Genomic DNA, 26,131 nt, shown 5'->3' with positions numbered 1-26,131 from the left:
TGGTTAAAACATCTCAGTCATGGAAACTGGCATTTTTATGTGAAAGAAAAAATCCTTTTATAAATTACTGCTCAAAGTCTCTTCTAGTTAAGGTATTTATCAGAAGTCACTGCACCCCAGCTACTCTGGTTTTTTACTACTCTAAGTAATGGGTGATGAGTTGAATGAGTGTCTTCTGAAAAAGTAAACTGCATACTCTTTGTGTTCCCTGTATATAATAGAAAGTGCAGACTGTATCTTAAGATATGGCAGACCATTTCCTATAGGGAAGTAAGGTGCTTATCTGATGGTAAAACGGCATAATTTTTCTTTCCATGGCTAGACTGTGGGATGTAATCCAAACTCTAAACTGGCAGCGGGGCGGGGAGGGGGGTGAGGTGGAAAATGGAATGTGGATGGCAATTCTGATTTCACAGCTGAGCAATAAAATCTCCTGTAGGTTAGTTCCCATGGAAGAACTAATAAGGCCACTTGTTTTCAATCACAGATGCTCTCTTCTCAGTCCTATTCTGAAGTGCTTTATTCAGAGTTTACCCAATCAATATTTTGACTTTGAGAGGCAGAGCTATTAGGGGCTATTTAGCTGAAGAGGGGGAATGCCAGGTCTTGAGCCAGATAGTCCTCTATGGTTTGTCAAAGAAGGTAAGAGGGAAAAAAAGAAGAAGATGCACAGAAATAACATGCATTCCCACCCTAACTGGTAATCTTATTTTCTATTATTTCATCCTTTGCTAAATATATTTTATAGATTAGAAAACACACAAATCCAAAGCACCGGTGGAACATAGCATGGAAAATATAGTCATAGTATCATAACTTTTCTCTAAATTGAGCAACATTATTCTGTCTATTGAGTCCTGAATGCTACTTCCCCTGTCCTGGGATGAAACTCTGAGCAAACTAAGATATATTCCTTTGTCTACTACAAAGAATGATTAGTTAGGTACATCACAATTTGGATTTTTGCAGCAGGCTAGGAGGAAAATAGTAGGGTGGGAATATGTAAATATATATATATATATATATATATATATATATTTACATATATCTATAGCTATATCTATATAGCTATTCTTTAGGTATAATAATGGATTTCTAGGTATCTTAGGAAATAATACAACTTCAATTCCGAGCTGCAAAATTACTTTAACAAGACTTATGAATACCTCAAAATCCATTTCAAGGCGCAGTTTGGTTTTGCTTCTCCTACCAAAAAGGGTAAAAAGTTGTTCTACCAAACACAAACATAGTGTGAGAAAATATACTGTCTCACCACAATACAAAATTGACAAATGAAGACTAGAGTTCTTTACAGTTCAAATATTTGAGAAAACTTTATTAAAAAATGTTTATTACTTGAATTCCTAATTACAGTGGATGACTCCACTCTGATCATCTGTTTTCTGTCCACAGTATGCAGCTATCTCTTTTAGGAAGATGAAGTGCATGGCAGCTTATGTTTTGTTGGATATTCTTCATTTTGGCTACAAATCCTTATAGAAATTCTGCTTGATGTGCTTAAGGGTTATATCCTAATTTATTTTACTTCATATGCCTTTGTTTTTAGGATTATTATTGCTTGCAAGCAGCAGTTCTTTGCCTTCCAAATGCTGTTCTTCCTAACATATCTTATTTACTAGAAGAACAAACAAACAAAGAAAAAAGTCTGAGGTTTCTCTGTTCATATTTTGCAGCCAGAAGTTTCTGATAATCATCAGTTTAGTAGTCATATACCCATCTTTTTGTAGCTTCCAAGAATTTTTATATAAATTAAATAAGAAAAGAAAAAATTCTCTGTTACTCCAGATGTTTGTTTTACATTAACATAATTTTACATTAGTGCTTCTCACTATTTCCTTTTTACTTCATCCTTTTGGTATTGATCATCTATTTTTGATCTCATACACTGAGTAAGGACACTGGTTTCACCATGTTCAGGGTGAAGTTTTCATAAAAGCTATTTTTTAGGACTGCTTGCTACCAACATAGAAGCCAAACTGAGCAGACATTGAGCAGGTTATTTATTTCATAAGAAGGGAAATGAAGCACAGAATAACATTTTATTTTACAATCCTTCTACAACTTGAGAGCAAAATATCAGATAATTTTTAAAACATGCTTTTGGAATAATAGAAGATTAAGTAGTAGATACTGAATTCTAACAGATAGTTGATATTTTCATTAAATTGGTCTACTTGAAACTTTTAGTTGTTTGTTTTTTAATAGCTGACTAGGCAGTAATTTTTTGATTTAGTACATATCCATTCTCTTGTACTATAGATTGTAAATTTCTGTTATAAGATAAGGTGGTTTTGCTTTCATTTTAGAAAGACAGCCAAATAAGTTACCTGTATATGCCAAATGGAAACTCTTCAGTTGTTCAAATTGCTTTTTCTCTTGATTCAAAGTGGGTGCTTTTGTGTTGCAAACTGTAACTCCCAATTCCTTTTGGCCAACTCCATACACATCTGACTGATTATTTGTTTAGCAGCACTCAGCACACTGAACAGGGCAGGTTTGTTCTGCTGACGACTTTATTACCCATCTGCCACAAAGCGTGGCTATGATATAATTCATTCTATTTACCCTAAAACAACAACAACAACAACATCCCTTCTCATGGGTGTGCAGTGTTATGAGAGGGAAAAATAATTTGATACTCCATCTTTCAATGTCTTTTGCCTGTATGCAAGGAAAAATTATGTAAATATAGCCCTTTCATTAGAAACAGTGCAATAAAACTAATATTTCTTCCCAGAATATAAAGCACCAAGGAGTCATCCCAGAATTTGGAATGTACTTATTTCTCAAATACAATTAACCAGTTGATATAACTGCTTCATATTTTGAGTAATTTTATATTTTTTTTTTTATTTTACAGGATATTTTTGTGAGTTATGATTCAGGAAAGCTTTTTCCTTCTGTCAGGTTGAAGGGGTTTATTCAGTTTATTTTTGTAATAAGCCTGTGTAAATGGTTCGCTGCCATGTAAGACACCCAAAAAAACATGTAAGCACTTTCCCATCAAAATCCTCCACTAATCTTTCTTCCATCAATCTTCAGAGCACAGTAAAGAAACACAGTTATAAAACAGGATGCTGAACATTTAGAAACTATTAGACAGATAGACAGAAGTGTGTGTGTGCAAGCTCACAGGGAGACAGTGTGGGTGGGGCAGGTGAGGAGGAAAAACCTGAATAACAATGATTTCAGAAAGCAGATGTTAGAAACAAACATGCCTCTAAACAGTGCACACAGCTGTACCTTTCTTTCTGTAATTTAGATAGAACCAAACTGAAGGTATGTGGTAAGCTAAGCATGGTATATCAATATTTATGCTGCTTGGAATTTACAAACCAGCAAGCTCCTATGCAAATATTCCAGCTACATAAAGGTAACATTGTTTTCTGCACATCATGCTTCAAGTCATATGTTCTGAAATAAAGATTACAAGAGTATACTGGCTTTCTTGAATTTCTGTTTTATTTAGAAAGCTGTCATTTACAAAGCCAAGCCTGTACTCAAAAGAACTCCTGTTTTAATGAGGATGCATATTATTTATTACATGTACTAGCTATGAATACATTATTTTAACAATGCTTAAAATTGGCCAGAAAATCTACAAGCCTTCCCTTACTTCTTGTGTGGAGTGATCAACTTCTGCTAAGCAATTTCTCTGTGTGAGATATTGCAATGAAGCAAATAATGCACTTTTATTTACACTGACAGAGATGGCTATTTATTCTAAGTTCTTGGCTATTTTCATAGACAATTAAAGTTAAGAATAAAATTTTCAACAAATTCTGGGTAATTCTGCAGGGACAACTTTCAGCTCTGTCAAGTGAAGCCAAAGTAATATTCCCGTGTCATGTTTACAGCCATCTGTGTGGATGTAAAGTCAAGTTTGGGCAGCTTTGATCTCGATAAGGTGCACATATTTTGATGTGAAGGATGAGTACCTTAGTTTAAAAGAACAAATGGATTAAAGTGTTTCATGTGCTGAGAAGAAATGGTCAGAAAGTTAAGGATCATTTCAAAATAGGTTTCCTAACTATAATCAGACACTAAATATAAAACAGTAGCCAAATTTGGAAAGACTACACCTCCTAGTATCTTGTTCATCTCAATAACATGTGAAGACAGCTTTACAAAACCCAAGCCATCCCCATTGAAGAAGTCACAGTTCTTGTATCTGGAAGGGAATCTAAACTTAAAACATAGAAATATCAGAATCCCATTAAAATATTTTCTGATTACTTGGTAAACCCAAGACAAAGCTTTTCCTGCTGCTTCTGAGTTTTGTATCGATCACGGTCGGTGTGACTGTTAAACGGCTACGGCCAGGGTGTTAGTGGTGTGGCTACTCAGAGAGCCAGAAACAACAAAAAGGAGGGGAGGGAAATCTGGGTCTCCCTGAGGTCAGTGGCCAAATAGATATTTGCATCATGTTTTCACTATACAGGTGCAAGAGTTATGAGGATCCTCTTCTTGGAAGAAGTGGGCACGCAAATATCTGTCCGAGAGTAGTAATAGCTCAGGAACTGTGGCAAACACAGATTCAGAATGATACAAATGCTTACTGTCTTCTGTGCATTTGAGATTTTCAGGGCAGGGAACTTCAGACTTTTATTTCCTTGGAAAAAGCATGCCACCAGATCTCTGAAATGCTCTTAAGTATATGTGATGACTTAATAACTTAAATATCACAGATCTCTTAGTAGCTTGCAGTCAATAGCCACTTTCTAAATCAACAAGGTGAAAACTGTGATATAAAAATTCCTGGAGACCTCAAGTGAATTATTAAATAGAAATCAGACAGTTTTGCTCTCAATCTGCTGGAATAAACCTGAAATTAAAAATTTAAAAAAAAATTCCTTTACTAAAGAAACATCTAATTCTCTTCCTTGAAATCTCATACTTGAAGAGAGATATAGGAATGATTCTTTTCGTTTGTCCCATACCTGCAGAAGTTCCAGTAATTCATAGCTTAACTATTTCCCAATGTATCATGAAGCAAATATGCCTTGAAGGAAAAATTATCCCCTTTTTTATTATCATGGAATTACTACAGTTTTGTAGAGTTGTTTTCAACTGAAAAATGTAATTTTCCATAATATTGCTTGTGTTCACAGATTAGATTTGAATTACTAGCCAAAAGTTCCTGTTGCTATTAAAATTTTAATTCACTTTTTGACAGGTAGGAACTTGAATATCTGACACCAGCTGTACAAATTGAGAGGTTATCCACTCTCTTGATATTTCTTTTCAAGATAAATTACCTAGGGATATTTTTCATGACAAGGTTTATACATGTTTCCTAGAAAGGATCACAAAGCTGCATCTTTTGCCCTCCGTTTTGCCAGTTCCATACTGAAGTTATCCTCCATTCTTTATTTGTATAAAAATGTTTCAATATAGTACATGACTTCCAACATGTATCATGTGTTGTGAGAGTGTCTGGACAATGGGAAATGGCAAGTAATGCAGGGCTTGGGGCTCAGTTTCAAATTTGTCATCTAGAAGCACATTCTTAAGGGCTGACTAATATTATCTGTCTCTTCTTCCTATAACGAAATACATCCATGTGAAATGCACCCTAATGTGCTCACATCCCCCTCCCCATAATCTTAATTTTATTTATTGAAATTTCCTTCTTTTATTTAATGTACAGAGAAAAGTTATTTTGCACTGCCACCACTGCAGGAGCTTTTTAAATGATTCAAGGAAGTATAGCTTTCATTTAGGTTTGTGCCCTCCAGTCTGTTTATACTGGTCGATACACTTGTCTGAAAAATATAATGGATTAGCACATCATTCAACAAACTAGTCAGAAGGCAAGCTCAAGGCGACAGAGACCAAAAAGTAAATTACAGCCAGTAGAAGGGAGAGGCCAAGCCTACAGCTAGGAAACATCATATCACTACAAAACCTGTATTCCGTGAGAATGTTCCTTCAACTGAAATAGGTGAAAAATTTACCCTGAAATATAATAAAACAACTCCATGATTACATACAAAACTATAAATTGTACAGTTTATGAAATATAATGCAAAATGTGATTCTCACAAACAGTGCATGCTACAATCATATCTCCTATCAATGACAGACATTATTACTCTGTAACATGAAAGAAGTATTTTGTCTCCAGTTTAGCACTTTTTATTTCACATTTATATTATTATATTTATGTGTTATATTTATAACACATTTAAATATATGTTAAACCAAAGGTGCCAAAAAGTATATAATGAAAAACTCTGTAAAAGTATATATTGTATAGGTAGAATAAACATACATAAAGATGCAATACAACTCTAATGATGGAAGATATTTTTTCTTAGCACAGATAACCTATCTAGATTTCCTAGATAGCCTTCAAGGTGAAGTTCATTAGCTACAATTTTTTGCATATATGTAATTAATTAAACTCCTTTGTATAAGTGATAATCTCCAGTAGTTGATTGGGAAAAAAAAAAATCAAATCACTGTACTTCTACTTTAAAATTTGTAAAAGTGTAATTTGCAATAGTCACTTTAGTTATGTAACACATAAATCTTTCCACATTTACAGAGAGAAAAGAGCCCTAACATTGTCATAGAAGTTGAAGAATATAATATCACTATAATAACCTTTCAGAAAATTAACACAGTGGATGAAATTCACTGCTGTGGTACATCCTTTAGCTCAAGTGGAGGTACATCAAGAAGAGTTGTGTATGCCATGCTGGAAGGTATAAATCACACCATATGACTCTGAAGTAAATTCTTGGAAAGAGTTAGAAACAACGTAGCAGATGCATCAGCAGAGAAGAATGAGAAACTACCTGTCATGTGGCTTCCAAAGTCCTGTATCTGAGAGACAGAAAGCCATCTCTGTAGCAAGTGGACCCGCACTGTCATCCCTTTTCTACATTTCCATTCAGCTGTGCTTGTGCATCCATTAGTTTTGCCTTACTCCTGCTATTTTCAGTTGTGCTTATGTCTTACACATGACTGCAGGTATCAGGAAAGATAAGACCAGCATTTCAGATTTCCCTCATGGCCATAGCCTTGGTTTCATTTATTCACAAGATGAACAGAAGCAGATGATTTCTGGAACTCAATTTGCCTATCTCTATTCCCCAGCTCTCACCACACAGAGTCACTTTGAACACCTCTTCTAGGATTCTAGAAGGAGGTCATACCATAGAGCAATGGTCTTTGAAAGGAATTCCCAAACTTTTTAATTCACAACACATACTTATTGGAGCTAAAGGAGCAAACGGGAAGCAAGTGTATGTATTTTGGACAGTTTGCCTAATCTAGATTATTTGTGCTCAAGTACTGAAACCCCTATAAAGTGAGGAAACCTCTTGTAACTTTATGGATAAAATCAACTGCATTTGGATTCAATTCAAATATCCCCTATAGTATAAATTTCAAATATACTATATAATAGAAATTTCAGTTTCCTGAAGGGACAGGCTCCACAATTAACTCTTTCCAAGTTGTGTGTATATTGCACTGATAATCAAGTTTCTATTTTGGTAATGAGTTGGTTTGGAAAATGACATTTGCATTGGAATATCTCTGTTTCTTAGTTGTCTACCCTTGCACACTACTTCTGGGAGACATTGACAGAATCACCAAAATCTTCCTTGTTTAAAGCAAAGATGCCAATTTTAAAATGTCATGCCCTATCACATCTGAGGCCTCAATGTTCAAATATGCTGAGCTTTCAATTCAATATGAAATCTGCCTGTTCTGCTGGCATGGGGCCAACAAGAGACTGATGGGTTTTGACACATTCTTCCCTGGTTTGTTTGTTTCCTGGGCAGGAGCTGTTGTTCAACACCAATCATAATTTTAGATGTTTAGTTAGGTTTCTAAAATTCAGACTGTGCATATCTATATTTTAAATATATACAATTTAAAAAATCAATTAAACATTGAGGTCCATGTCCTACTTTTATAAGCATAGGTAATTTCACACTTTTGACTGACCAAATGTGATGGAGGGGACTCACATGACCTATACATCAATTTTGGGTGTTTATAGAGATACACAGGGTATAAAGAAACAAAATAGTAACACAGAATTTGAATGCTTCTTCACTACTGAAATTCAAGTATTGCTAATAAATGGGTTTGGTGTGGTAGATAGGGACAGGCGAACGGAAGATTTCAGAATGTAACGGAAAGCAAGACCCTTCCCCCCTCATCCCGTGGTATATAATCCATCACCGCTGAGACATGTAACCCCTCCTAACCCAGTAGTTTTCCACTCCTTACTAATCCTAGAGATCCTACCTTCTTCCTTTGATGTAGCAAAGCCCCCTTGACTATTTAACCTCACGAGATAAGGTAATAAATGCCATTTGACCATCCACCACATTGGTGTCTGGGTATGTCTGTGGTCCGAGTGGCCCGGGCGAGGCTGGGCTGCCGTGCTGTCCCTTGAAACCAGGTCGCCTTGCCTTCTCATCTGAAAGCAACAGTTTGGTCGTAATTTTTCTCTCCAGAAATTTTGCTTTTGCTTTGTTTTTGGTGAGATTGCCACTGATTTTAATGAGAGTTCCCATGGTTCAGAAGTCCAAGCCCAAGTCCCTCTAAGGTTTAACTGAATAGATTTATAATTTGTTTCACAGATTTCAGTAAGAATTCTTGTGCTGATGTTTCCAGGATCCAAAGCCTTTGTTATGACATATTAATCCTTTTTTCTACTCATACTCTATTTTATAATTGTGTTATGATTTATCCATCCTTTCTTCTACTCATACTCTTTTTATTTCAAGTTCAACTTGTAGCATTACCTTTTTTACTGTTGTTTTAGCACTCATCTGTCAGAAAACGGTTTTCAGTTCCTTGTCACATTGTCAAATTTACCACTGTTTAGAAATTCTTACAGGACACACATCTGTTTCAGACTGAATAATTTAGAAAATTTCAGCTAAGTCTCAGTCTAGACACAACAGCTTTGTGTTTTGCTCATGTTAAAGCAGCAAGATTTTTTTGAGCACTCATCAAATTCCCATTTCTATTACAGAATGGATCTGAAACTGGCAGATGGATTTGCCTTTATACCAGCAAGAGGCTATTTGCCTTTCCAATAAAAGCACACTGAGACTTGTCCAAGTCATATCCACTAAACAAGCATCCACTTCTTAAATAGATCAATACAAACATTCATTCTATTTATTTCTACAATCTACAATGCCCTATGCTTATGATCAGGGCCAAGGGTGTGACCTGTACAGTGACATGTGATTAATGTATTGGTGTGATTTTGCAGCTGCAGAATAGGAGCCAAAATAAGAGACAGACACCTCACCAAAGCTGTGCATTTCTGAACTCCTTTTTTGCTCTTGGATCCCCTTAAGATGTGAATAACTAGACAGCCCGATTGCTTATATCTGGCCTGCAGTCTTCTAGCTGTGATGGGAACATGTGCTACTGCCACGAGTAAGTGTGTGAGAGGGGCCAAATGAATATAAAGGTCTGTCTAGGGGGATTTCAGTTTCCATGGCCAAATCTCATTAGATTCCATCCTCTGCAAACAGATTCCAACCTTCAGTAGTTAACAGCACTAACTACACTGCATCTTCCCCCAGTAAAACTAAATGTGCTTCATCCTACCATAGCTCTCAAGGATAGCCATGGCCAAAAATCAGAAAGCAAATGCATGTGCTCAAGGTTGTAAGGCTGCAGCTGGACAATCCTTACCTCCTACTAATGTGGGACAGTGTAGAACAGAGGTAAAGACCTTTTCAGCACACCTCTGAGGTACCTTTTTCAATCACACACCCATACAGATTCATACACAGACACATATTATATAAAAATATATATACATGCATACTCTTAGCTATAAAGCTAATGCTGTAAGGTGTCCTGCATTTTGTCATTCTATTACAGCACTGTTCAACACAACTAGGAGAATATATATAAAAAAGAAAACTTGAAAGTTTGTCTTTGTAATAAGTATGAATGACCATTTGGATTTATTTTCATTAGTAGGGAGGGGGATGGCTAACCATTGATGTAGCATTTGTAAAAGAGCAACAACTTTTATGGCTGAGTTTTGAAAGGTGAAAAATATTCATCCCTTGTAAACTTCCCTTCCAATGTGAAATGAGATTCTCATAGTCACCAATCTCATTAAAAGTTAAAACTGTGTCTGCTTAGCATTAGCAAGGAATAAAAGGGTAAGAAATGAGGTAACTATGAGAACTATAGCTATTGACATCATTGACCTATAAATACGTCCTCTTCAAGCTGATATACAGCAATTCATTATCCCTGTTTTGATATAATTGCTATTACCGAAAGCCCTTTGCTTTCAAGTGTTAATACAATTGCAGTTCATTTTTCAGATAATCTGCCAAAAAAGAAAAAACTAATTTCTAAATATTTGATCATGAAAGTTGTCCTCAGCTTTTACAGATAATTTAGTCAAATAATATCAGATAATCTTAGAGCAGATTTAACAGGAAATTGCTAGGGATTCCATCTAAGCAGCATCCATTTGCACTTATATAAATGTACTGAATGTGTAGGAAGACTTTGACAGCTTGCCATATGTGATTTCATTCTGTAGCCTACCTACTTTACCATCAAAAGTTATATCCTTTGAAGCATTGCCAGAATTACTTTAGCCCACTAGATATGCTAGATGTGCCCTTTAAAAGCCGTATCATTTCCTTTCTACTCTGACTAGTTCAATGTAGCATCTGCTCAACTAAATTTCTTTGAAGGTTAAAACCAAAAAAACCCCTGTACTACAGCTCACTAAGATGTCCAGTGTCAAATGAAGACCATGGATGCAAGAGAATAAATATGACTTAAATGAGACTATAAAAGACAATCAGAAAATTATCAGCTATCATAGGCATATTATAATTATACATGTACCGAATAAATATTTGCATTTCAGGAGATGCAAGCATTTTATTTAAAATAAAAATAAACTCTGCGTTTTTTACTTCAGATCCATTATGTTGATTGTTTATATGCAAATTCGGATATTGCCGTGACAGGGATGTTAATGACATAATAAAGGATATCACACATCAATAACTTGATTCAAAATAGCAAATACAGATATGAATGTATAATCTCCTTTAAAATCTTTGGGTTTTGCAGTTATTTTAAAAGACATGACATTATTTTCACAGCACCTTCCCAGCTGTTCTAGATGACAATGAAGGGATAGGCCATATTATCTAGGATCACAATGAAGCTGTGACACTTTAGAAATATTTTCAGTTTACCTTCTTTAATTTCCACAAATGCTATTTAAAATTGAAGACTGGTGGTTTTACTAAAGAGGTGAGTGGATTCCAGAATTATATGATTTTCTTGGCTGCTAAACTGGAAATGTTCCAAAACATATTAAAATGGTAGTGTCCTTTTGTAGTCTTTTTGTCTGGTAAAAAAACCTGCAATGTCAATTTGAATTAATGTGCTGTCAAAATTATATTTATATACAGAGTTTTCTTTTTCCAGTTTTACTTATTATTCTTATTACTTCACAAGAATTTTTACCCTCATTGCAGACTTTGCTAATCTGTAGGGATTTAGTCCAAAAGCATCATGAGAATGCAGACTGGACTATGCCAGATCTAGTCACATATATAGTCCAAAACAGGTACAGCACAAATGTGTTGAATACCTCCTAACCACTTAGAATGGAAAAAGCATAATTTGTTTTGAAAACAAAAGTTGCTGTCCATCAAACACATAAGATTTTTCTTCACAGTCACAAGGGTACATAAACCTGTAGGAGTGTAGTGATATCATAAAAGAAGAGGAGAATAGAACAAATATTAAGAAACCTACTTGTATTTAGCCAAAGAAAACATCTGGAATAAGTTAAGTTTGAAGTGCACAGAATTCTTTTTGTAGACACAATTTAACCAAAAGAGCAGGAAATATAAATCCTTATATTTGCAATGAGCATAAAAGAGAATCCTATCTCTAGAAACTGGAATTTGCTTATGCTCATTTCAGTGACTGAATTATTATCTATTAACAATTATTTCTCTGAACTGCTTTCTGTTGGGAAGGCATTGCACACTTAAGCAACAATACATCCAGACTTGATCTGGGAGCTAACAAGGAAGACAGACTGAATCAGAAGAATACAGGAAAGAGATGATAAAAATATCACAATGTTCAACCCTCTCAAACATGCAACTAATAAAAGATATGCCTTTTCCACTACATTTTTTAGCCAACTTCTCTGATATTGAAGATTTTTATGTCTTTGGAATGCATCTTTCTCAGGTTAAACATTAGCTCATCGCACACAAGTTTGCAGTAAACACAGTATATACCATTTACAATTAAGGCAGGAATCTTCTAAAATGCCTTAACATAATGTTGATGCGAGTTAACTCAATCTGAATATATAAAATTGGAGACAGGACAAAGAAACTGAGTTATCATATGACCAAAATATTTTAAAACTCACAAGCAATCTGTAACAAATAAGAAATAAAAAAAGGATAAATCAGTGTCACTCTTATTCAAAGTACTAGTTGCTTATAGGGATGGAGGGATTGCTCATTAACTTAACGAATATATCTTCATTCTCAGTGTAAAATAAGTAACATATTGGCAGTATAGAGTAAAATAAGAACCACTCAAAAATCTGTGAAATCTCTTCATTGACTTACAGGCTGTGGATCAGACTCATGTCATGTCAGGAGAAACAAGAAAGGAAAGCTACTGCTTCTCCAACTGGATTAATGAATTTTAGAAAAGGAAGCATGTCTTCCTACAAACTTTAAGTCATGACTCATACATGCAGCTTTAATACATAGAAGATATATATTTACAATTTTCATCGTATCTTTGTTATGCATATCATATCTTTGTTCAATTTTCATCATATCTTTGTTATGGAAGTTCAATAAGAATACATGGATAGCGACATTGTTATTCAAGGAATCTCAGGAATGCATACAGCTTTGTATTTACCACTTCTCCATGAATAAGTGCTGTCCCAAATGAGACATCTTTCTGAAATGCAGTATGAAAAGGTAGAGAGTATGCCTGAATGTAATGGCTACATCCTGATACAGCAATACTCAGACTAGAAAATACTTGTCACCCAAAAGACCGAAAGACAGGATCTCAAACATAAAATAATTAATATAGGTAATAATTCTGTCATACATTTTATTAGTATAAGGCCAGATTTATTAACACAAAGGCTTTAAAAGTTATCTGGAATATAGCAGGAGCAGAATGCACCATACGAGTTTATAGATCCATGTGACAGAAAAGTAAGGCAGTATTTCCTCTTTATATTTTACTGTTGCCAAACTTTATAATATTATTGCCAATCAAATGGTTTGATTGTAGTTTCAAAGGCTTTTCTGTACAATCATGATATTCCCAAAAAGTCTCAGACATCTCCTACATATTAAAGTACATTTTTAGCATTCATGTGGTTAATGGAAAAAGAAGACTTGAAAATACAAAGTCGCAAAGGGTGCAACCCCCCCTGAATGTTAATAAGTCCTTTAAAATATTATTTTCATATATCTTGAGTATGAACCAGACTCAACTATTTGAGTTTATGCTGGGCTGTGAGTTCTGAATATCAAAGGTTAGCAAAATTTTGCTTGGTTGCTGAGGAAGAAGCATGTCTCCTCACCAGTCTGTTGCTGAGTAGGGGCAGTGTGCTGTGTTTCTTCTCTGTCTTCCTCTTTGTCTGCTCACACTAGTGAGGCATTTCTTTTGTCTGTCCCCTCATACCAATCTGATTCCCCATCCCTCCAATATATGCTGGTGTGTCCTGTCTCTAAAGGGAAGATAATTCCTGCTCTTAGACAGTCTTTTCATTGTTGAAGGAAGAGATTTTCTTGCTTGCCTTTTTGCCCTAGATTTCTAACTCTGGGCAAAGGAAGTTTGTTACTTCACTCTGTTGCCACGTCTGAGCTCCTGTCTGGGAAAAATGAATTCCCAGTTTCCTATTAACTCATCAGGTAGAAGTACCCTTCTGCTGCATGGCTGGTTTTGGCTCTGCCAGCACTGCTAGAGAAGGCCATGTGATGGGATGGATTCTGATGTCAGATTTTGATAGCCTGGCTTGTAAAATGGCTTTAAACTGGCTCTTCTGTGGATTCATCTGCAGAGGAACCTTCTGTGGGAGTGCCATGAGAATGATAAGTAAACATAATCCATGTGGAGCTGAGTTACTCAGGATAAATACAGACAGCTCTGAAGGTATGAGAAAACAGCAGAGAGAACTTTTAATGTGAATGCTGTTAAGGAACTCAGCTGAGCAAGTAAGATAAAGTACTGGTTCACAGTAAGCCTGATGAGTTTTCCGCTGCTCTGTTACCTGTCCCCTAAGTGCAGAAAGCAACCTGGGGCTTTCCCTTTCACACTGCAACTTAAGCAGGAAGCTGCTGTCAGCTGCTGTGCAATTGGAAGCACGGGCAGAGGATGTCTCGGATGGCATCCTGGTTCAAATGCCAGAAGGTAGCACAGGGAAACACGGAGTTAAAATGCTAAGCAACATAGGTCTATTTTAATACTGAAGATGAACAGGAAGCGACAAAAGAATATAGATTAATACTGGAAGAGTAATAGCACATGGACATGACTGCCTTGAATTTCCATTACAAACCTTGGGGATTAAGCACCATTAGCCTCTGACTTGGAAGGTTCTCTTGACTACATCCCATCTGTGGTGAAGACACTCTCCATAGAATTTAGAATGCTCCTGTTCTCTTACCAATCCTCTCTTCTCAGAGTAGTATTACTCTGTTAACTCTGACTGAAAGCAGAGAAAGTAAACTCCTGACCAAGGCTGTAATAATATATGATGTTGGCAAAAGCAGAATAGGATGTATTTCCTGTCCTTTTTCTGAGCTGCATCCTGATCTTGTGCTTTCATATGCAACACCTTAGTTGGACTGGTAGAACTGTCAGTGAGGATTTGCAGCTTAAGATATCACTGAACTGATCTGAGTTTAAAGTAGTTTTTTCATATTTCATTTTTGCAGCATTTTTTTAAGCTCAGAACCATTCAGTGATTGTGTTTTTAATACATATGGGCACTGTTTTATATCTTTCATAACCTTAAACCAACCCTTGAGTATCTGTGGATTGACCCACCCTTCTCAAGTGCTTGGAATGGAAGTTCTGTCATGGAACCACTACTGCTTCTCTGCTGCAAAGCTTGAATCATTTCATACAATGGAAAATATTTGAGTCATGACTTTCAGTTTCCCTGACTCAAATATGGATGTAAAAGAAAATCAAAGTTTATAATCAGTGCATTTTATTAGCAATGAAAAGCATATTTTCTTACTATTAATCAAAATCTATTAATAATAATTTTGTTTTAGAAGTGAAATTTTCATCACTCATGAACAGAATGATGTTTTGAACTTACTCTTAAAACTTTTATTTGAGGGTTATTTCTCCTCTGATGTGCCCAGAAAGCATGGAAATTACCTTTAGGGCAAATTTGTATGTTTATCACCAGTACCTGTTTTTTTGTTTTGTTTTGTTTGTTTTTTTTTTTCCAATTATTCCACAGCTGTTTGTTTTACAGAATATTCTCCAATTTCCACATGAATATGTTACAATGCAATGCAAAGAAGATACCAAAAAGTACTGTGTAGCTAATTTGGATAATATGAATATTAATTCAGGAAAACTTTTAAAATTTTCTTTAATAGGAAAGAGAAACATAAAATATCCAAATTGTCTTACCCATTTTCCCCAGATATTTTGATTAAAATAATCTGAAACCATTGCTTCCATCAGGAAGCAAATGGTCTGATTGCTAATGTTTCACTCTTGTTCAGTACTAGAAAGAGTTAAGAATTGCAATGAAAATACAATTTTTTTTTCTTTAACAGCAAATGGTAGAAATTATTAAGCGACATAAAAAGTCTTCAACCTTTAAGTGTTAAACCAATGAGGCTACATTTTATTGCATGGAGAATTTGTGATTCATTTTAACCAGTGAATCCCTTCTGCATAAAGGCTTTCAATGTTTCAGCCTCAATGGCTGGTAAAATATGTTCAAAAGAATAAATAAGGGAAACATGATTCTCATGTAAAATGACATTCTGGATTCCTTTAGTTAACTCAAAAACAGACTATATTCAGTGGAGCCTATAAGACAATTCTGTTGGCAGTATTTAAGCACACTGTAGAAGAAGAAGCAAAACAATGTTATCAGTAACAATAAGTTAATTTCAATTTAAAAAAAATCATTAAAGCATCACCATGTATTGCATTTGGACTCACTACAAAGTGACAGTCAGCGGATTATTCCACAGATTTCTAATGCTGAAAATTCTGATGGCATTTACTAGCATAACCTTTCAACTCTGAGCACATCAATAGAGGCAGACAGTGGTTTGAAATATGATTCCTTGCAGATAGCATATCCTCATTCATCTGACTGTGGTGCTCTGTGCTCCATTGCACAAACAGCGGCTCACCCACTTCTGAGAGGACACTAATAAAAAAGGCATCAATTTTCAGCTCTAGTACTACTGTGATCTCTTTATATGTTCGACATCCAACATTAAATTAAAATGCTGTTATAAATCCTACTTTCTGAATCTGGAATGAGTGTTGGGTTTTTGTCGCATGAGACTGCAGCAAATCTTGTCAAAAGCAGGGAAGCACGTCTTGTTCACTCAGAATTAATGTTGTGGATGAAAGAAGGAGGTAAAAGAGGTTGAATACGGTGAACTGTGGGTGTCAAAGGCAGTGGGTAGAGCAGCTTTGGGGTACCAAACAGAGCATAACATTTTCTGCTTTCAACAGATTCCTAGTCAGTAATTATAATTAACACTTACTAACTGCACATGAGGAATAGTTTGTTCATTACGTAAAGCACTTTAAAAAAATCCTGCAAATTTTAAAATGCTGTTACTCATCATGATTTGGGCAATATTTTTCTCTGTGCAAGACAAAACCTGTTTATTAATAACCAGATGAAATAGCCTAAGTGTTTTGGACCTCTTCATGACCATACAGTGAAGGTCTATGCAAAATTATGCATATTGATGTTGATGCTCAGGACTTCTGTCAGGTTGTCATTTGCACTTGAGTTGTCTTTAAAGTTATTGGGTTGAGATAGGGATTAAAAAAACAAACAAAAAAACAACATAGAGAAAAAATGATTAGATGCCGATATTAAATACTGTGAGGATGGCAAAAATAAAGCTGTGAACAGTGAGTGCGATAAAAGAAAGCAGGTGGGATGTTTCTGCTATGTAGAAGAGTGCCATATATTTTGGAATCTTTCAGCTGTATCTGATAACCTCTAATGGCAGGTATCCTTTCTCCTTTAAGAGCTAAGCTAAGCTACACTGAGAAGGCAATAAGGTCCTCAGCAAAGATACTGTGTCTATAGATATTTTCCCTCGTTCAGTTCATTCATAATTATGAAGAAAAGAAACAAGCTTGCCTTTTTGGGGGTGGGGGAGTGCCTTCAAGAGTGGTTCAATATCTGGATCGAACAGAGGAACTTTTTCCCCCTAAGGATCCTGCCTGAAGAAACCTTGACATGCACAAAGTCAGAACCTAGACAAAGTTGCCCTGGTGAGAACGATAAGGTCACCCGTGGGATTGCTGAGATTATCTCTGTCAAGCACTTGGACAGCATGCAGTCAAATGATGCATCATGCAGTCATTTTCGGGGGGGAAAAATCAATTTCTTCAGCAGGTCGCTATTTGCTTTTCAAAGTGCCCTTGTAGGCCTTCACCACCAAGCATTTATCAATTTAAATGTTGTAAATTGATAATGTGCCACTGTGCCTTGTACTGTTTTTGAATTATTTTGATACTTATATTTTCTTACTGCTCTCAAAATCCTCAGAGCTGCTCTATTTCAATAGAACTCCTCCCTTGTTCACTTCTTTTAGTATAAAATACAACAGTAAATTAATATTCTTACACTGAATATTAAGGGAAAAGATATTTAAAGCCCCACATGATCAACACAGAATTTCCCAGGCTTTTATTTGCTCTTTTTAAAGGGGAAAAACTTAAAAAATTATCAGTGCTAGTGTACCAATTTACTGTATGAGTACAAGTGATCATTTTATGTAGAAGTATTTAAATTCAGAACACTAAAACAATGACAACATCACAAAAAAAGAGTAAGGTGACAATTGGTTATTGTCTAGTTTTGCTTAAAAAAATTTCAAGTTCTGGATTTTTAATTATTTCTGCATTATTATTATTATTATTATTATTATTATTATCATCATCATTTTGTTAATCAAATAAGAGGAGAATAAGACACAATTTACAGAATCAATGCAAGTGTCAAGATTGCTTTATATTATTTTTTAAGCAAACAGAGCACAAAAGCAATCCTTTAACCATCTACTAACCTCAACTTGATTTGCATTGAAAAACAGGTAGAGCATAGTTGTTGAGGTTTGTGCTTCGTAAAAGCAAAAGGAATACATGGCAGTTGCAAAGCATTCTTAACCTCCAGTGATTTATTGGCCCTCAGCCAAGTTATCAGGGGAATCTAATTCTTCTTTATTATTCAAATAAACCACATTTGGCACCATGGTTCCTTTTCAGAATAGCTTCACAAATAGAATGAGTACTGTCATTTATTTGACCTTGTACTTGTGTGCTGTAGCTATAATTTTATTTGCCATTTCATAGAACAAATGTACAGAAAGCCAAAATAAGGAAATATGTTATGCTACTGGTAACAGAGTAAACATGTAATATACTTGTTGGTTTTGCCTGCTTTATTTTCAAATGTATACATTCTCAAAATTTTATTCTTGTTTTCTTTATTTTTCATCTCTATTATCTATCTCTTATTACACCAGCAGCTGCACTGTTCATTTTTAGTGAGCTCTCTTTTCAACAGGCCAATCTGCTCTGTGTCCTGGGCAAGGTGGAGCAAAGGTAGGAAATATTTTACTTTAAGACGTGGACCTCACAGGCAGGAAACAATACATACCATCCTTGCTGAGTACAACTATTGTAAGAGATTATTAAGAACTTGTTTCCTGAATGCAGAAGCATCCTAGCCAGATTATTAGCTCATAACTTTTTTTACTGAAACTGAAACAGCATACGTCAGGTAATTTTATCCTTTCTGGATAACACATTTTTATTCTATCTGTTTCTGGATAGACTTTTCTCCCTTTTTGTTACTATTTATGTTTCATCATGTGTTTGGTCCAAGCCTCAAACACAGACACTTTTCAAGAGAATTGAAATCTGTTAGGGAAGCACTCACACTGACTTCTAAGTGCTGGAAGGAGTGGTTTGAATGTCTCTTCAGTGGTTAGCCATTTTCTGTTGAAATCTCATCCCATTTCTAAAAGAACATCAGGGACTGAGTGTTTCAAACATGGAAGTTACCCTGATATCAAAAATTACCTACTGACTTGGAAAATGCATGGGACTAGATATATATGAAGAAAAAACATTTTTACATCACTACAGAGATCCACTGTAAAAAGATGTTTTTATTGGCTAAACCACCACAGATCATGTTGTCCAACCCAAAGAAGAAATCCTGGCCACACTACACATTTCTAGACATTTCTGGGTCTTTCAACAAATACTACAGTCCATAAAAGAACTGAAAAGTATGTTCACCTATTTCAGCTTGCCTCAAGTATAACTGAACTATTACAATACAACTATTACATAGTCTAAAGCCAATATACATAGATTCTTTAACTGGGAGATTGTTGATCCATTTCTCTTGCTTTGAGTCTTTACCTTCTCTCACTTATTATATTCAGCTAACTCTCATTTCCTAAACTTTGAAATGTAACTCTGTTCTCTGAAACTGATCAGATTGTAATTCCACAGTGCAGTCTGAAATATATATCTGCCAAATTAGCTTAAAATTCTTGGTTAGAATTAGCGTGAAGATAAATTATGCAAACAAATGATTCAAAATATATATGTTGATGGGTGTCTACATATAAGTTATATTCATTGTAATGTCAAAAGGGTATTTATTGCAATTTTTGTTTACTGTTCAAATATACTGTTACTTTTGCCAGGGGTAACTTTATTATCATAATTTTCAGGCTACCTTCCAAGATATTGTTTTATCAGATTTGTTTACTATTAGTCCTGCAGCTATCTTAGAACATTGGCATCCATTTGTTTTGCACCACTGGCTCTAAATGTTCAGAAAAGAGTAAAATTGACTACCATAACTGTTGTCACCTGCTGAGATTCAATACAAGAACTATTTTCCTTTATCTAGGAGACATGAGATTTTGCTTTTCAAATACAAAATATAATTTACATTATTTCCACGCATGCTAGTTAAAAAATAAAAACTAAAACAAACAAACAAAACCAAAAAAAAACCCCAAAAATCCCCCCAAAAACCAGACCAAAACAAAGAAACAAAAAAACCAAAAAAAAACCCAAACAAACAAAAAAAAACAAAACAGCACCACACAAGGATGCAGTCTTGGAGAAATATTTTGACTAGAAAGTAAGACTACAAAGGCAGCATTAATGAAGCTATTTCAAATAATAATGTACATCATAATGCCTTTAAGTGCAACACTGCCTGGAGGTTCTATATAAATATAAAGTTGTGGAGTATCAGCATAAGGTATATCAATGTTTACTTGCAGTGCGAGAAATACAAAACCACATGTATCACATAGCACCAACCCAGACATCCAGAATTCACAAGAATTTTAAGTTTGGTATGGTGAAAACTGTAGCATTTCCATTTACATTTGAGATTTGGTTCTAGGGATAGACTTGCTAATATTTTTAGCAACAAATAAGCTTTGGCTAGTGATTTAGTAGGATGTAGCTACAGCACTTCTTTTAAAATTATTAAGAGACTAGCAATATAATGCTGTACCAAGAGAACAATATATCAAAAATATATAAATACTGTAGGTCTTAGAAATACAAAATGTCTCCATAAAGACAGAAGAGAAGAAAAGCAAAAAACTCAGGCATTTTAGTAAATCTCAGTAAGTTTAACTTATTATTCTATAAAAAAATCACAGTACTGGTTCTGATTTTTGGTAGTTTTTCCATCAGTACTTTCAGTGGTGAACACATGGAAATATTTGCCCTGATATTTCCAATACTCTAACATGCAAAGAAAATTGCTTCATTTATCTGAACCCTTTCTTGAAATGTATATGGATCAAGATGGAGTGTAAAGTCTTAACAACATGATGTGAGTTCAGAGTAAGGAGAGATTTATCAACTCTATAGTTTGAAAGACAGTGGCAGAAAATGCTTTTAACAGGAGACTAACATAGGGTTAAAGCCAAATTTTTCTTGAACAGATGATATTTCAGATGGCCACACTATTCCAGATGCATCAATTTCCTTGAAAATCCAATCCATATATGTGCATATGCTGTGCTGGCAGGAGGACTGACTGAAATGGCCAAAACCCAAGAGCTAATATTCTTTTGGCCAGAATAATGCAATTATTATTTTCCTAGCTATCAGTCTAAGCATACAGAGCCATCTGTTATGCAAAGCAAACATACACATCTCAATTACAGAAAATGCAGTTGCCTTGACAGAATTTGGATTACACCACTAACCAGGGCTGTAAAATTTGTTTTAAGCTAGTGTATAATGGATGCCTTTCAGGAGTTTCCTAATTAGCATTTACCTGCTTAAACTAATTATCCATCCTTCTTCTTTACTGGCTTATTAGACTTTGTTGGATACTATGCATAAACCAGATTAATATGAACATAAGACAATAATAAACATTAAAGTTCCAATTCTTTACTGTATTAGCAACATGGTGGTGCACCAATTTCAAAATGTGAGATTCTTGCTACTAACTCCCAAACAGATTAAGTCAGGGATTAAAGTCTATTACAAAACGAGGGACTTTAATGAGAGACAAGAATAGTGATATGAGCTAGAAACAGCTCTTGTTTCCATTTCTATCATTGGGTTTGCCAAAGCCAGCACAAAATAACAATTACTGAACTTACTACAGCCAATTGCTTGCATGTCCTTTGAGGACTTAGTGAGTCCCTATTCATATTCTCACCTGATACTATTTAAAATGAGTCTTTTTTTTTTGTCACCAAATATTAAATCTTCCCATTTAATTGTTGGTGGGGTACAGAAAAATGGACAGTAAGTAGCCTATGCAAATAGTTGATTCCTCATAGCTGTGAGGTCCCAATTTAAAGTAGCTGAAATAAGTATTATTTCAGTTTTTCTTTTCCTCCTCAGGGTGACTGCAGTAGAAGTAGATGGTCACTCTCTGAAAATCATCATGCAAAATATTTCTGCTTCATTTCTAAGTGAAAGCAGAAAGAATCTATCTTGCCTAAACATTTCTGAATGCTGCAGGATTAGGAATAACTATTAACAACTAACTTGTGCTCCACTTCTGCCCTGCCTTTTAATCTTTGAAAAACAGTTGTCAGCAATTAAATGGAAAAAAAATAATCTCAAACTAAAAAACCCCAAATTACTATATTTTATAAATTCATCTTTTCACATTAGTGAGCACTGGTGAAAGCATCAAAATGTGTCCTTGTTGGAACCCTCCCTGCAAGACATTTTAATGGCCTCTTTCAGCATTTCTTGACTCCAAATGACTCCCTGTCATCGTGTCAGCTCCCTGGATAATGCAGGGTACTCCATAAACATCCAGTAATAGGACACAAGGGAAGTACTATTAGAGTGTCCCTTTCCTAGCAGGTATAGAGGTTTAAAGTTCAAAACAACTGAGAAAAGAAACTTCATTTGTTCTCAATAAATTAATAATGATCCTTTGTGGCAAAAAGTTTTCTTACGCATCTCAGCATCCAGTACTATAGACACGTTTTTCAGCTGTGTCTCAGGATGAACAGGATGCAACTTTAAACAGCTAATTCAATAATCCATGGAAAACACAGGAACCAAATTATTATTTCCTTAATAACAATAAACAGAAGAATGCATCATACACAGTTATGTTCTAAAATTGAAAGCAGGTAAGTTATGTTCTAGAATTGAAAGCATGTACTTACTTGGGACAGGCCTAAATAGATGGAGACAGTTTCTGAAATGTACAAAAATTTTCCTTCTTGATTTAGTGCAAATACAAATCCATCCAGGGACTACAGAATAAGAGGAAAAAAATAAGTGAATAGATTAATAAAGAATTACAAACTACAAATAAAAATAGATTCAAACAAAGGCATCACAGAATAAACTGAGGAAAATATTCTGACTTTTGTGAGAGTGTTTTTAATTTGAACTCTTAAGACAATTTCTTTGTATTCTGTCTACACATTAATAAACAAAATATGAGTATATTACTACATCTAAGTTGATGAGTATATTACTAAGTTATTTTACTGCCATGCTTATATCTGCCATATACTGTATAAAATTTATCTAATTTTCTTGATAGAAGAAATATAAAAAAATAATTTCTTTCATGAAGAAATAAATAAGGAAAACAAATAACCTTCCAATTGAGCAGCATATATAGAAAAAATCACCCCCCATTGCTCAGAATCAAAGCAGAGAATTTCCATTTCCAAAATTCAAAAGGAGAAAATGAAAACCCTGCCATCACTCAAATCACTGTGGACCTCAATAATTTGTAAATTAATTGAGGATTACACACACATGCACACACATGCACGCACACCATTTTCCTTTTGTGAGACAACAAAGCCAATCAGCAGATTACTGTCAAATGTGTTTACAGCTTAGGTCTCTAGAAATGCTATGAATTTCATCCTTTTGGTGTAAAAGTCTATATCTGATTTTTCTTTGACAGGTTCAAGTCTTTGGATGTGGTTTCCATTGCAACTGCAAAAATCAAAATACAATTACAAAAGCAATTAATGCATACCTTTTGAAACATGAGTGAAATTAATAAACAGAGGACTACATTCTAAACTGACACATGGTAAATCACTCCAGAAGGGAGTATACCTCTAGGAATAAGAGTAAATCTACACTAGGAAGAAACTACCTTTATACACCATCCATGTCTTTATCTTTCTGCTTTTTATGAGGATGATATTTGGCAAAAAATCATAGACTATTGCAAAAGTAAAACTACAACACTCTAGAAATTAGAAGTGCTAAACAGCTCAGAAAGTATGAAACAGTTGGGAGGAACAAGGAAAAATCCCCAAAATCCCATCCCAAATATCTCCTTGTGAAAAAGAACATGTAAAGGAAAAATTAACTGTAGCATTTGAAAGATTAACCTTGTTTTGGAAGGAAAAAGCACATAAATTTGATGGAGATACGTGATGACAAAATCATGTAATCACTCCTTTGCAAATACAACACAGTGATTTCTGATGGATTTTAATATTTTTATTCTTCTGCTTCTTGACTAATTTCTAACAGGCTGCTAGTCAAAAGCTGTCTTTGGCAAAAGTTCACCCCCCTCTGATGTAGTAGGTGCTGGAATTAGTGCAAAATCTGAGATTTCTAAAAATAATAGACTGCATATTGGAAAACAAACCCTCACTAAAGACACTGCATTAAAAAAGACTCTAATTTATATTTATGAATTAATAAAAATGTAAATCTGCATGGCTCTCCTTCATGTAAAAACATTTATATTATGCAAGTAATTTATGGCCTCTTATAAATCATCATAATTTCTTTCTCAAATTATTAACATCACTTCCTTGAATTTTTAACATCAATAACAGGTGGAAAATTTGGAACAGTGAAGTTCAAACTTAGATCAATACCAGGACAATCAAAACCTTTGCACATCTGATCTCTCTCACTATGTACAATCTCTTATTCAGAAAAGCAAATCTTTAAAGGTCTTAGTTAAAGTGCTCCTGATTCTCTGTCCCATGTTCCTTTGAGGAAACTGGTTTAAGCCTCTGTTGAGCTGAGAACCATGAAACTGTTTCCCTGGCCACCTATACAGAACTCCATTCTCTACCAACAAGAAGAAATTGTCACACTGACTCAGACTAAAGGCCTATCTGCAGCAGTCAGTTTCCCTGGCTCTGACAGGATGTACAGAGATGCTTCAGGACAGTGGAATAGCCACACTGGCAATGACAAGTCTACCAGAGTTTCTTACTAACCCCTTCTTAGTAGTTGGCATGATTGTGATATCTTCCTTTCTTGAGAAAAAATGTTTCATAGGTTATTTGTGTATCATATAAGAACAACTTCCATCATGTCAGGTTTTTTATATAGCTTTTTCTGTGTCTCCTTTGCTCTGTTACGTGAGAGAATGACATACAGTTTAAGCACATTTGTGATCTGGTCTGCTTAGCACACTGTATTAGTGTGTAATTATCTGGCATATCTAGACAAAGTTTTGTAAGAACCAGAAAAAATAATTCTCTGAGTCATTGATGTATTTTCTGCTTCTTTTATACACATCATCTTATTTAGGAATTTAGGCTTAATGAAACAAGTTTGAAGAAAGCTTTGAGTACTGATTAAGCTCAGTGTAGTTTTGAAATTGGCTGAAACCAGTTTTGGTGGAAAAAATATAAACAAACAAGCTATCTCTAGCTGACATAGTTCAAAGAAATTTCAGCCTCCACGGCTAAAGTTTGAAAGTCATCAGCAGCTGGAAGGATGTTGAAATGAGAAGTGTTAGTCATCTTAAGCACTTGCTACTTTTCCTTGCCATTAACTCTGATTCTCTCCTTTCCTTTAAATAGCTTTACTTTATTAGCTTTATTAGTTTAGTCTTTTTTTCTTCTCTTTCTTTCTGGAAGAACATTCCTTACTTTTGCCCCTAAGTTTTACAAGTTAGGTAACTGAGGAGGCACCACTGAAGGACTGGCAGGGCCAGTGCAGCAAACCAACACCTTTGGACGTGATTAGTCACTTCCTGTGCCATAACATTTGTTCATTAAGCCAGCTGAGACTAATGAGTCATGGTCCTTCTTTCTCCATTTCTTTTTCCATCACTCTGAAGCTATGCTTATGTGCAACTACTGACCAAATTCAGCATTTTGTTCAGTAGAACAAAATGAGGAAGTTTATTTAATTGTATTTTGAAAGAGCCACCGACTAACAGCTAACTGACACCTAACTCCTACCATGCCCAAAATACAAAGACCTTAGAACAAAAGCCCCAAGTACTAAGCTCAGAATCCAATACCCAAGAAAAATGACAATAAAAATGGGAGGAGAAATAGCCATCTTCCAATGCAAG

General features: G+C 35.0%; 1 protein-coding gene across 7 annotated transcripts in view; it reads right to left on the bottom strand.

Annotated features, from left to right (window-relative positions):
• The window catches only part of NPAS3 (neuronal PAS domain protein 3), a 589,208-nt gene that overhangs the window by 155,154 nt on the left and 407,923 nt on the right, over positions 1-26,131 (bottom strand). For all 7 annotated transcript variants that reach the window (XM_085582101.1, XM_021542664.4, XM_085582102.1 and 4 more), the window contains one exon: positions 22,992-23,081. In XM_085582101.1, coding sequence (XP_085438227.1) covers positions 22,992-23,081 — 90 coding nt within the window. The remainder of the gene's footprint in view (positions 1-22,991; positions 23,082-26,131) is intronic.

Source organism: Lonchura striata, chromosome 5 (assembly GCF_050655825.1).
Source record: "Lonchura striata isolate lonStrDom1 chromosome 5, ASM5065582v1, whole genome shotgun sequence".
Lineage (NCBI taxonomy): Eukaryota > Metazoa > Chordata > Aves > Passeriformes > Estrildidae > Lonchura > Lonchura striata.
This window is presented reverse-complemented; position numbering and strand designations above follow the sequence as displayed.